Raw genomic sequence first — 13,157 nt, 5'->3', positions numbered from 1 at the left:
TGTGGAGGGTGTGAGGTTGATGATTGAAATCTTTGACTTATATGCAGAATTATTTAATTAATGCTTGAGGATCCTTGCAGTTGACAAAGAGGTACGTAGAGAGTTTGAAAACCTGTCAATGGAAATGTTAACCCAAAACAAGCACAAATGGTATTTGAGGTTTTTGGGCGGCTTTAGGCACTGATGTGAGGAGTTTGGTCCTCATGTCGTTTTTTATGTCCTTTTTTAAAAGCAAGTGTCCATACTGGGACACGTGGGCTGTTGGCTCTGTAACAGAAACCAGGGTATGCCATGTCTTGATAAACACAAGGGTTTATGGGTACATTTTTGCAGTGTTAAGGGGGGGATGTATATCTTAATTATGCACAGCCAATTCTGTACTTTTTTAAAAAATATATATATATATAGAAAGCTCTTGGGACCTCGATCTTATTCTGCATTGTTGATTGTCCCACACTGAACTTCCTCCTCGTCCCACAGCTTCGGTATATCTTAGGTGGCCAGCATCGACCATTATTCCATTTTCTTATGTACATTTTCAGCTGAGAATTCCTTTGTAAACAAACAGCTATTTTAGGTCCATTTTAGCAATTCCCCCACACAAGTGTTCCGCTGAATATTTATTGACGAATGCACCAATGGTACAAACACTGCCAGCACTTAATTGGTAAATATAAAGCACAGGGCCTCCATCACTTTTCCCTCCCCCCGTCTTACCGTTTGTCCACCTACCTATGTGCCAGTGTGTCGCACCTGTCCAGTGCCTTGTGTCTCTGTTCTTATTTTGTAGAATGTGTCCACCGGGGCCGAATGCTGATGTCATTTTCTGAATGGGATGCATTTTAAGTTACGTGAGAGGTTACTTTCAGTCGCACAGGGTCAAGGGCAAGAGGTGGTCATTCCTCATCGCGGGACCGCTCTGCACATCTACAATGCATTGCAGAAGGAAATCAAATAATTTCAAACCCAATGTTGTCACTCCTAACGATGAGGTGTGTGTGTGTGTGTGTGTGTGTGTAAATGCAGAGAATAATTAGTTCTTTTATTTCTTTTGTATATTGCGTCGTGCACGGTTCTCTATCGCTTGAAAGAAAAACGACTTTATTCCCAAACTCCAATCCTCCACACAAAATGAATTCAGAAAGCGAGAGAGATGATACAAGTGTGTAATTCAGCATCAGCCTGTCTCCCCTCAGCAGGGGGGGGGGGGGGTTGCTTTAGTCTGCCTCCACAGGGAACACGCTACACAAGATCTACCTGTCCTCCGCCGCTGTTGGACTGAGAACCGAATGGCCCGTCACATCTAAAGGATGGGCTTCACCGGTCGCGACAATCGCCGTCTTGAGTGGGTGTGGGTGTGTGTCTGAGTGTGTTTGCGTGAGTGTGTGTGCGATGTTTTGCTTTGTTTTCTCTACACCAGTTCCTATTGCAGTAAGATTGCTGATGCAGGATTGCTGATTCCTGATGCAGTGAGATTGCTGTTTGTCAGCTACCCTTTGTTTTATATGAAGTGTACAAAAATAAAAAAAATGAGAGGTTTGTTTTAACTTACCGCCGAGAGAAGTGTTTTTGTTTAAAAAACATTGTGTGATACATAAAGGAATCATTCCTCCTATATGAATCATTCTTATACACATCTAACTAAAGGATCAATGGACAAGTTCACTGGCTGTAAACTGTTATATTTTAATAGATTCTAATTTGTTTGTAAATATGCACAATTTAATAGTTACCAAATGAATGTTCCTTCATGGTGGGCTGTCTGTATCTACTTGATGGCTCTTCCTCAAAGTTACTACAAACCAATTAATGCATGGTTAACTTCTTGGGGAAGGCTATTTTTACCAAACACAACTGGCCAATACAAACATCTTACTTTGGCTACTATTGTTAAAGTAACATAAAGCATATGCTAACTTGAGAGCACCGGGGAGTCGGGGAGCAGGGCCATTTCTGACCATCTAGGGTTCCCTAAACCGGATATGCGGCTTTGAATTGGATTAGGTCTAAGTTTTGAAGAAAGCCAACCACTCCTCTCTGTTGCCATGGATGTCTTCCTACCTCTCCTACGGTTCGCCTTTTGAGATTTGACATGAGATTTCTCATGTAAGTAGATCTTATTTGGAACTAACTAATCCGTTTTTTATAGTTAGAAACGGACCTAACCTCTCCTTCCACCCTGTCCATCCAACTGCTCAACACTGGACAAGCGGTCGTCTTTAACATGTGAAGTAGGTGAGGATGTAAGGAGTCTAAACTCTGTCTGCCTGCATGGGGGAATTTAAAAAAATCACATCTTGCCGTCACATCGTATATTTTTCCAACGTAAGTATGTATCATACAAGCTAAGTAAGTAAGTATCATACAAGCTTGTCACTTGCGCCGTGGCCAAATAAATTGCAGGTCTATTCAACACGTTTTCACACATGTAAGGATCGCCCGAATCTATTTCCTCCAAAGAGCCATTTTGTTGACCTCTTTCTCTGTGACTTGGAAACAATTCGTTAAACGAAACAGTATTTCTTGCCATATCTTGAGATATATTTTTCGCCATGGTGTCTAAACTAGACACCATGTTGCCTAAACTAACTGTCCACTAGATGGAGTAGTAGTGGTAACTTCCTAACGTGTGCATTTATTTTGCGTCGATAAAGGTTATTTTGGTTCATCAAACCTTTACCAAACTAACCCAATTCAATCGTACAAATGTATCCTTAGTTGGAATTGACGTCAGTCAGGAGTAAATAATGTTATTTTATCACAACAAACGCATTTTACTTCTCTAGCCTTCTGGTTGGCGCATGTCAGCCTACGTCATCAGTTACTGCCAAGTAGGTATTGGATCGAATCGTGAGACTAAATAAAATGGTTATTTCTGGGCTAAATATAAGTAGTGCAACAGGCTATATGTGGTTCACGATGAGCGGTGTATGTTGTATTAGTTTGTTCTGTTACAGTATTTGTAAACCGTCTGTGAGAGTGATATACCTGGAATAGTGGTCCTTTGCACTGTCAGCTGTTGAGTATCGCTTCTCGGCCTTTTGGCTAAGATCAAGTGTAGTATCTGTTCTTATCAGTTTAATATCTGATACGTCCCCTACCCGGGGACCATATATTAAATTGATTTTTGGAACTGGGAGATGGAAAAGGGGCTTGCTCCGTCCACTCCACGCATCGACCTGGTATTGCAGTACCTCCAGGAACGGTGCACCCCCTAATGCTGTCAATATTAAACTGGAACCAGTAATTGCGCACATCGCAGCCCAAGCACTTTCTGTGAGTTGTTCAAGTAGTTTAATCGCTGTGGTGTTGTATTTATTCACAAAGATAAACTATTACACACTTGAACTTGGCATAGGCCTATGTCAATGTCGAGTGTTATTCTGGATTTTGTAATTAAAGGCAGTAGGCTATGGATTTTCCGAATAAGACGTAAATGTAAATCTCACGTTTATTTTCGTTTTTTTGTTACTTGTCTGCGAGGTTATGGATGCCTGGAATGGTTCGCCCTCTGCGGATGGCAAAATGTACTTAGTTTTGGTTGAAGTTGGAATGCTTTTAATATCCACTAGATAGCGTCAGAATGGGAGCTTCCTAAAATGTTTCTCTCCCCTTGAAGTCCTCCCCCTCCCTCCTCCGTACTCCTCACATTGTCACCACCCGCCATAATGCTGTCAATAGTAAACTGAGATCCATCGTATATCAGTGTGGAAGCGATCGATTTAATTTAGATTTTAGTCATTGATGACCGTTCCTTGTTCCCTAGTGCAGCCTGGAGGTAGGGAACATGATCAGAGTGGTTAGATCTAGAAATTGTCTAATATAATAACCTCATTATCATCATTATGTCTCCTGAAGTTGGTTATCAGCGGGTGGTATCTTTATGAAGTAGTAAATCGTTTCTTCACTCTGTGCTGGTTATTATATTGTAGACAGGTTATTACACACGCCGAATTTGGAATGCCTGTACAATAATATAGCAGTAGCCTAGGCATACGAATTTCGTGTGCTCTTTGATACTTGATAGGATATATATATATATATATTTTTTTTTTTAATTATTATTTTTAAATCACAAAATAAATATACGGGGATGTCGGATGTGAGTTGAACTAAAGCAGTGGGGGAGCTGGATGCCGACAGGGGGGGTACTTTTGTGAACGCACCCCGTGTCTCGCAAAGAGATGTGGGTACTATTATCTCGATATCTCTTTATCATATCGCTCCTTTAACATAGTCGTGCGGGGTTCCTGTATTTTCCCCCTTAGTTTACTAATTTTGAACGTCATTCTATAGCGATGTTTGTCCTCATGTCCCAGTATTAAAACAATATTGGGGTTATAGTCTACATTTAAACATTCAGGGTAAATAAAAGGATGACTTTTCAAATGGTGTTTCTTTGTATTATGTCTGGGTCATTAACGCCAGAGTTCAGTTTCAATAACCTTGTTAGTATCAGTAATATCCGTTATATTGACATGAGCGTAAATATTGTGAAAGTTCAACCTCACAACCACCAGTGAGAACGACTTTCCCATGAATGGGCTCTCGTCCGCGCCCGTTTTACAACTAAGATCATACTTTCAGGGATCATTTCTATAGTTTTTGACTTGCGAAATATCGTACGAAAGTGATCGGTTACTCTAACCATGATGAAGAGTACTGATGTTCCCTTCTGAGCGCGAAGCGGGCAATGAGTAATGATTAATTTCATACGCTCCTTGTCATTGATGACCGTTCCTTGCGCCCTAGTGGTGCCTGGAGGTAGGGAACATGATCTGAGTGGTTAGCTGCAGATATTGTGTAAAGTTAAAATGATGGTAAGCTGTTTTTGAGTTATAGTTATGTTGAATATCTTAAATTCACTGTAGGAGTTACTGTGAAGGGTGTCATTATATTAGTCCAATGGTATGTAGGCCTGTTCTAAATCGTTTGAAGTTACATGCATTGCAGGTTTAAAAATACCTACTGGTTCGTCTATTGCCACCTATGATAACGAGTTCTGAATGTCTGAATGCGAAACGCTGATCAGTGTCCCCCTCGGGAGCGGGTTCGTGGACTCCAACCACGCCGGACACAACTTAACTTTGAGTGATTATTCCCATTTACAGCCGCCGGCCAATCAGTTACCAGCAGCCTATTTACGTCACACAAAAGTACCTACTCCGCTCGCTTGGAACGAGTAGGGCCTACCTACTCCGCTCGCTTGGCATGGGGGAATCCCAAAGAAAATGTATCTACCCCTTTTGGGTTCACATTGTGTATATTTTTTCTACGTAAACATGCGATCATACAATGACTGAAGAGATCACATCCTAGCTTGTCACTTGCACCGTAGACCATTCAATTGTAGGTATATTACAAACATGTTATGTTTCAAACATATTATTCAATCCGTTTCAATTTATTTAGTTGACCTGTTTCTCTGTGACATGGAAACAACGTGTCAGGTGAGACAGTATTATTTGCCATTTTTTGAGATTGATAATAAATAATAATAGTATTAAGGCAACCTGTAGAAACGTATTGATTTTGTTTTCGCCAGGGTTTGCAGTTCACACAAAAGCATATAGGGTTCACACACATCTCGGTTTTGTTGAAGTTGGTGACCTAAACTGTCCACTAGATGGAGTAGTAGTGGTAGCTTCCAAACGTGTGCATTTTTATCTTGCATTGATAAAGGTTACGGTTAGTTTCATCAAACCTTTACCGGACTAAGCCAATTGACTCGTAAAAATGTGTCCTTAGTTGGAATTTACGTCAGTCAGGAGTAAATAATGTGAATTCATCACAACAAACGCATTCTACTTCTCTAGCATTCTGGTTGGCGCATGTCAGCCTACGTCATCGGTTACTGCTACGTATGCAATGGATTGAATCAATGTTCTAAACAAAACAGTTATTTTTGGGATAAATATAAGTAACGTTACAGGCTATGTTTTTAACATTTAGCGGTGTAAAATTGTTGGTTTGTTCTGTTCCAAAATTTGTAAACCGTCTGTGAGAGTGACATACCTGGAAAAGTGGTCCGTAGCACTGATGGTCAATTGGTATCGCTTCTCGGCCTTTTGGCTAAGATCAAGTGTAGTATCTGTTCTTATCAGTTTAATATCTGATACGTCCCCTACCCGGGGACCATATATTAAATTGATTTTTGGAACTGGGAGATGGAAAAGGGGCTTGCTCCGTCCACTCCACGCATCGACCTGGTATTGCAGTACATCCAGGAACGGTGCACCCCCTAATGCTGTCAATAATAAACCGAATCCATTAAGTACGAACGTCTGAAGCTGACCCCACACTACAAGATAAATGTCCCGATATCGTGGCCGATTTGCCCCTTACGAGAATCGGGGTGGCGTTCCCATGGCAGCCGAATCGGGACGAAAATCGGCCAAGATTATCCTGTCTGCCGTAGTGTGCTAAAATAGAATCTCATCTCAATCTCAAATCCATTGCATACGTAGCAGTAACCGATGACGTAGGCTGACATGCGCCAACCAGAATGCTAGAGAAGTAGAATGCGTTTGTTGTGATGAATTCACATTATTTACTCCTGACTGACGTAAATTCAGATTGGATTTTCTTGGACCTCAGAATCGACATATCCCCAAATCAGGGTTGGACTGAAAACGCCCAGTCTAGCCATAGCTACATCATGCCTTGTGTTACATAAAAAGCTCATTCAGGGCCAAGCAGAATCAGATATTATAGCATAATACTGTATTTTATTGATCAAAGTTGCTTGATAATTTGATGTTAGCTTTATAATAATGAAACATAATGCTTTACTAAGAATGGACCATTACAGGACCCACAGAGCACAACAACCTCAGCGCTGTCTCAAGATGTCGCTTCATGAAGGGAAATGGCAATCGTTCCTTGAAGCATTTATTTATTAAATCTACAATAGAGGGTGTCAATCAAAATATTAAAAACTAAAACTGTTCAGTATTGTTTCACCATGAGCAAAGATGATCGAGACAAAACCAGGTGTTACATTTTATGTTTGTCTTTAAGAATGTTATCTTGCTGTTGGTGAGTCCAGAAACTAAGAACTTTTGTGTCTAGCATTGCAGTTAGTTGGGCTAACTTTAACTCTTCATTCAAGCCAGTTTCGGTCACCAGGTGAACAATAGGTCTGATCGCTGGGCGGAGCTAAGGCTGCGTGATGTTCGTTGTGCGGTTAAAGGTCATTGTCAGCGTCAGCTGTAGCGTCAGGACCCTCCGAAGTAAGACCCGGGAAAACAAAGACTAAGGGAGTCTCTCTGCGGGAGTCCCTCGAGGAAGACCAGCAAGTACTTCTCCTGCCAACCATCGTAGCCGTGTGCCGTACCTCAATCATCGTCAGGACGTCCACCCGGAGAAGACGCCGCCCTAGATCCTCTGCTCGGCGCAGCAGAGGAAATGAGAAAATCTCATTTCATTTACGTTCAGCTTACTCAAGGAAATGGAAGCAATGGCATTTCCTAAACCTCATTCAATACCTTTATTGATGTACAATGAAAACAGTTTAACTCAATCCAATTCAACTCAAAACTACAATTAAACTAAATCCAACACCATTCAATAAAGAGAATATGTAATTTTCCCTCATGAAACTCAACGGGCACTAGGACCAGGGGGCGGCAAGTACTGTTGCATGACTGCTGCACCATCAATAAGGTACATGAGTTTTTCAGATATAGCTGATATTAAAAATACACTCATGCAAGCCAATAACGACAACTTTTGAACCCTGTTTATTGAGCCATTGAGATCTAAGCGTCTTTTGCAGGTGCTTCACAGATCCATCTCCGGTTGCTGTCACAGGACACATCATTCCAGTCATTCCAGTTAGACTCATCTCTAAAATGGGCACAGTCTTCTTCCCCGTTGTTATTAGGTTCCAATTTACCCCAATAGCTTACAGAGAAACAGATTGGGAAAAATGTATTTTGTGTAATGAAACAATTCAGATATTTCAATAAATCAAATATAAAATCTAAAATAATTTACATATTGTGCATTGATCACATTAGTCTCTCTCTCTCTCTCTCTCTCTCTCTCTCTCTCTCACCTTAGAATCAGTGGTGCTCCATCAACCCATTTCCAGGTCCCTTCCTGCTCCAAGTCAGTCAGACCAATCCAAAAATCTCCCTTATTCTCTGAGAGGAACTTCTGTTGGAACACATTAACCAAAACAAATGATTACTAATTAGTAATTATAGAGTGGCAGAGTGGAGCAGGCTAGATTTAGCAGGATAAATGTAAGAATCATTTTGATCATTGGGGGTACAAAAACATTTCAAAGGGCAGCCTGACAAGAATAACGTTGAGATACACTGAAATAAATAAAGATGGTCAATGGCTTTTCTATAGGCCTACCTGTTCCTGGGAGCTCTCTATAACCACCAGATCACCTCCTTTCGCCATGCAATCCTTCCTGCTGTTATTCCAGGAATTCTTATGGTCCGAGTGATGATAGCAGGCATTCTCAAACTTCCTCCATCCATCTGGGCACGTTTGGTCTGCAAGGTCAAGTAGAGGCCATCCCCAATGCCGAGCAGTACAAGCAGTACAGCTGTTACATAAGCCCTACACGAGCCACATCTGCTACACTAGCCCTTTAAGAGGCACCCATACATGGGGCAGAACCCGCTCTATCTATAGGTGCCATATTTATACATTCTCCAATCTTAAAAACGTGAAATAATAAATATATAGGCCTAGGGGTCTATACAGAGTCATGAGATCACAGAGGGTCACAGATGCTGGAATATGCCTGACAGTATCCGTTATCCAGAGCATTGAGTTTGTTTTCTGAGCTTTAATACTGCTACAATGACAACAGTCAAGTCTGCGAAGAAAACGTCTCATCTGTGGTGAGTAAAATTGTCAAAAACTGTGTGGTTGAATGTAAATGTTGCCCAAAACATGTCGCAATTTCCAATTATCATGATGGGGATGATAGGGGAAAGCGACCGCAGAACTACACAGAAAGACACAGCAGAGCAAGGCTTTAACAAATGTAATAAATGAAAGATGTTTGTCTAAGTCCTAGACAAACCTTTTCAAGGTTGACCAACACATGAAGCCAGCATAGCCACAGTTACATGTGAACACTCACTCCTTCTGATGTTCTCCTTCAGATGTTCATCAAACCTCTGCTTCAGGGAGAAGAGGCTTGAATTCAGCTGGCTTCTCTCCTCCCCCAGGGTAGAGAGTTCCTTCTGTTGCTCCGTCAATTCGGACTGGGTCACAGAGAGATCCTTTACTGTGACAGAATCTAAAATGATGAGAAGACATTCATATCTCTATAGAAACAGAAACTAGCCCACCACATCACCACTAAAGCTGTGTCTCAGCTATTTTTTTTTTCAGGACACACTCACACACACAAACTGAAAGATCCAAGATCTTCGAATAGGTATATCAAAAACACTTGTCTGAATCGTTTGGGATTTTAAACATGATTTAAAGATGTCCTCAATGATTCAGATCTTGTTTTTTTTTCATGAGAACCAAACTCACATCGTACACCAAGGAGCAGGAGTCCAGCCAGAAGACCAACACACAGAAGCCCCAGACCAATTGCCACAGGTCCCCACCCCCTCCTCCCCGTTCCCTTGGCTCTGGGTCCCAGGAGCCCTGGGGCCAAAAAAAAACAGAGAGAGGAAGACGCCAAACCCTTCTGCTTGTGTTTCATGCAAATAAACACATTAAATATCACACTAGTGGAAACATGTCATTCCATCTGTTAATGTTGTGGATTTTTTCATCGTTGTGATGTGGACTAGTTTTACCTGGCTGGTTTGGTGAAGCTGCTGATGATTTCAGTGTGTCAACGTTGATGTAGATTTCCTCCATTGTCCCGACTATCTTAAATGGGCCCCTGGTTCAGCTGGAGACAGAGAGCGCTCTGGGATGTGGTATGAAGGCGCTGTATCTTCTTTCTAAGTTTGTTTAAGAGGAAGTAGTTGGGGGTGGGTTTGTGTTTTTTTCACACAAACTTCCGCATTCTCACATTTTCTCAGGGTTTTCTTCTGTTTATCCATTTCTAAAAAAAAAAGAATAAAAACTCTTGTTGGTGTCATGATTATTATATGATGATACAAGAGGATTAATATCATATCATCATATCATATCATCATATCATATCATAATTTAGTTAATTTAGTAGGCCTACTGCGTGTTCTTTCTGAATGAATAAAACTTGGATTCAATTAGTTAATTAAGTTAAAGCTTGTTAACTAAAGTTTGAAAAGCCCCTGGACCCTGGTTCAACCTGAGAGCTGCTAGGGCCTCATGAGGAGGTGGTTTGTTTTCTATTCAGTACCATCAACTTTAGATTCAAGTCCTCTTTTCTTACTGTATATCCAATTGAAAACAGGCGATGGTGCTGTGGTCTGGGTGGACAGGAGTGTAGTGCCCTGTAGTGTAGGGTGGAGGGCCCTGTAGTGTCTGGGTGGAGGGCCCTGTAGTGTCGGGGTGGAGGGCCCTGTAGTTTCAGGATGGAGGGCCATGTAGTGTCGGGTGGAGGGCCCTGTATTGTAGGGTGGGTGGAGGGCCATGTAGTGTTTGGGTGGACAGGAGTGGAGGGCCCTGTAGTGTCTGGGTGGAGGGCGCTGTAGTGTCTGGGTGGAGGGCCCTGTAGTGTAGGAATAAATTGGAAAGGCTAGAGGCGCACAGTCGGAAATTTATTTTAAGAGTCCATGGTCTGCCGATAGGAGCTGAAAAGGGGAATCCTACAGCCTACATGAACAATCTTATGAAGGAGCTGGTTAAATGCAAGATCAAGACTGAAATTGCCCACTGTGTACGCCCTGGGAATAAGACAATGATTATGAGGATGCAACATTAAATGGCGAAGGAGGAGATATTGATGCTGTCTAAAAAAGAGCACACACTCAGACATGGGGAGATGAAGCTTCAATTCTTCTGACCTTACGTCGGATATGGAGCGGAGGGCAAGCGAAGGGCAAAGTTTGGCGAGATTCGGGAGAAGCTCAGGAGTGGAAGCATGGAATTATTCACCCGGCCACCCTGATCATTACGCTTGGAAATGAGACGAGAAGATTCACGGATCACCAGAAGGCGGAGGCTCACTGGGACGCTGTGGAGAAACCTCCGAAACCTGACTGAACTGCACTATAGGTTAGTTTCATCCAGAGCCATGAATGAACTCGACTTTTAGGAGCTGGCGTTAAGCATACGGCTCTTACTGAGACACTGTGTAGGGGTGGGAGGGGGTGGGGATGGATGGTTGGGTGGGGAGTGTTTAAACTTTACGTTGTGTGTTTAAGAGTTTTTTTTCAGAGGATAGCTTATGTTATGTTAAAGTTATGTTGGTTGAATCTGTTACTGGTGTACACCACTAATGTATAGTCCCATTTTACCACTGAAGGGATTGAGGTTGGGTCACTTGAATATTTGTAGTTTATGTAATAACATTTTTGATGTTTCTGGAATCCTGACTGGACATAAATTACATGTACTTATCAGAGACACACCTGAATCCAGCAATAAACAGTGACGTATTGAAAATAGAGGGATATAATACACTAGATAGGGGAACAACAAGGGGAGGTGTGGTAGCCATCTATCATCAAGCTCATATACCAGTTAAAACCAGGAATGATCTAGGATGTAAAGAGGTGGAAGTATTTTGGCTGCAAGTTCAACTTCCGTATATAAAGCCAATGTTAATAGGGTGCTGCTATAGACCTCCGAATGGAGTATGTATCGTAAACTAATAAACTTTGTAACAACGTTGAATAAAACCAAGAAGAAGATGTGTTATCACAAGAGAATTAGCAATATTAGTATAGATAGCAAGACCATGTGGAATGTTATTAATCAACTAATGGGAAAAAGTGGTAGACCAACACTGTCCTTCTTAGAGGCAGAGGGCAATTTTATCACTAAACCAGACGAAATTACTAACTTTTTAGGCAAGGCAACTTTATTTATATAGCACTTTTCATACGCAAGGCAGACTCAAAGTGCTTCACATATAAAAATTGTCATACAATAAAAGAAAATAATAGGGTTCAAGTAAAAAAGTAAAACAGCTAAGTTTAGGGCCCTGTAGTGTCGGGGGGGACAGGAGTGGAGGGCCCTGTAGTGTCGGGGTGGAGGGCCCTGTAGTGTCGGGGTGGGGGGCCCTGTAGTGTCTGGGTGGAGGGCCCTGTAGTGTCGGGGTGCTCGGTCAGGGCAGAGACCTGCTCTCCGGGGGCGTGTCCAGGCTGAACAGGCTCCTCAGCAGCCTCCCCTCAGCCACACCGTCCAGCCGCATCAACTGGAGAACCAGCAGGGACGCCAGCAGCCTCTGGATGTCCGCACACGCCCGCACACCTGCACACACACACATGCACACGGCGCACACACACACACACACACACACACACACACAAAATCCCGGACGATTTTGAATTTTTTTTTAAGTGTCTCAAAAAGAGGGCATGTTCGGGCAAAAGAGGACGTCTGGTTACCCTACGTACGGGAAACCCATTTGATTCCTACCTGTTCCACTGTTAAATAGCGGCGCAAATTGGTGGGCGCTATCCTGACTGGTGTGGTGTGTGAGCGTGTGAATGGGTTCAATTGCGTGTGTCTCACGCCTAATGCGTGAGACTTGAGAGCCCTAATTACAGACGTTCCTGTTACAGAGCATATTATATTAAGCTGTTAACATCATTCATGTAAGTCATTCTTAATTACTATAGTTGTTAAGGTTGGTCAAGTTCCTGAATATATTTGTTAGACATGTGCATGTAGGAATTACTGGTTGTAGCTTATGTTGTTATTTTGTGTATTGCTGCAGGGCTTCTTCCTCTTTGTCATTAAATAAGAACTTTGACACCGAGGAGTGTATTTCTTCACACACATCTCGGTTTTGTTGAAGTTGGTGACCTAAACTGTCCACTAGATGGAGTAGTAGTAGCTTCCAAACGTGTGCATTTTATCTTGCATTGAAAGGTTATGGTTAGGTTCATTAAACCTTTACCAAACTAACCCAATTGACTCGTAAAAATGTGTCCTTAGTTGGAATTTACGTCAGTCAGGAGTAAATAATGTTAATTCGTCACAACAAACGCATTTTACTTCTCTAGCATTCTGGTTGGCGCATGTCAGCCTACGTCATCAGTCACTCCAATCCAAGTAGGTCTTGGATC

The 13,157-nt window shown here is 42.1% G+C and overlaps 1 protein-coding gene and 3 non-coding genes across 4 annotated transcripts; 3 read left to right on the top strand and 1 right to left on the bottom strand.

The window, feature by feature from the left end:
• Positions 1-3,025: 3,025 nt before the first annotated feature.
• LOC311358933 (U2 spliceosomal RNA) lies at positions 3,026-3,216 on the top strand. Its single transcript, XR_014638130.1, has one exon. It is a non-coding gene; the product is annotated as a U2 spliceosomal RNA (small nuclear RNA).
• A 1,355-nt stretch (positions 3,217-4,571) lies between these two features.
• On the top strand, positions 4,572-4,787 carry LOC311358940 (small nucleolar RNA U3). The gene has a single exon (XR_014638137.1). It is a non-coding gene; the product is annotated as a small nucleolar RNA U3 (small nucleolar RNA).
• A 1,265-nt stretch (positions 4,788-6,052) lies between these two features.
• On the top strand, positions 6,053-6,243 carry LOC311358934 (U2 spliceosomal RNA). Its single transcript, XR_014638131.1, has one exon. It is a non-coding gene; the product is annotated as a U2 spliceosomal RNA (small nuclear RNA).
• Positions 6,244-7,715: 1,472 nt separating this feature from the next.
• Positions 7,716-9,855, bottom strand: LOC311358071 (CD209 antigen-like protein A). Its single transcript, XM_084478063.1, has 6 exons — positions 9,786-9,855; positions 9,514-9,630; positions 9,110-9,268; positions 8,368-8,510; positions 8,060-8,160; positions 7,716-7,905 (listed from the first exon to the last, which is right to left on the bottom strand). Exons 1-6 carry the CDS (start codon positions 9,847-9,849, stop codon positions 7,761-7,763), a joined length of 729 nt encoding a protein of 242 aa, XP_084334189.1. The 5' UTR covers positions 9,850-9,855; the 3' UTR covers positions 7,716-7,760.
• Positions 9,856-13,157: the final 3,302 nt, after the last annotated feature.

This window comes from Micromesistius poutassou (assembly GCF_964030765.1).
Source record: "Micromesistius poutassou genome assembly, chromosome: 14".
Lineage (NCBI taxonomy): Eukaryota > Metazoa > Chordata > Actinopteri > Gadiformes > Gadidae > Micromesistius > Micromesistius poutassou.
This window is presented reverse-complemented; position numbering and strand designations above follow the sequence as displayed.

Coding starts and splice junctions, on each gene's coding strand:
- LOC311358071 (XM_084478063.1), bottom strand. CDS start 9,849: ATGGAGGAAATCTACATCAACGTTGACACACTGAAATCATCAGCAGCT. Junction 9,269..9,513: donor CCTGCTCCTTGGTGTACGAT/GTGAGTTTGGTT, acceptor TCATCATTTTAG/ATTCTGTCACAGTAAAGGAT. Junction 8,511..9,109: donor GAAGGAGAACATCAGAAGGA/GTGAGTGTTCAC, acceptor TTGACCTTGCAG/ACCAAACGTGCCCAGATGGA.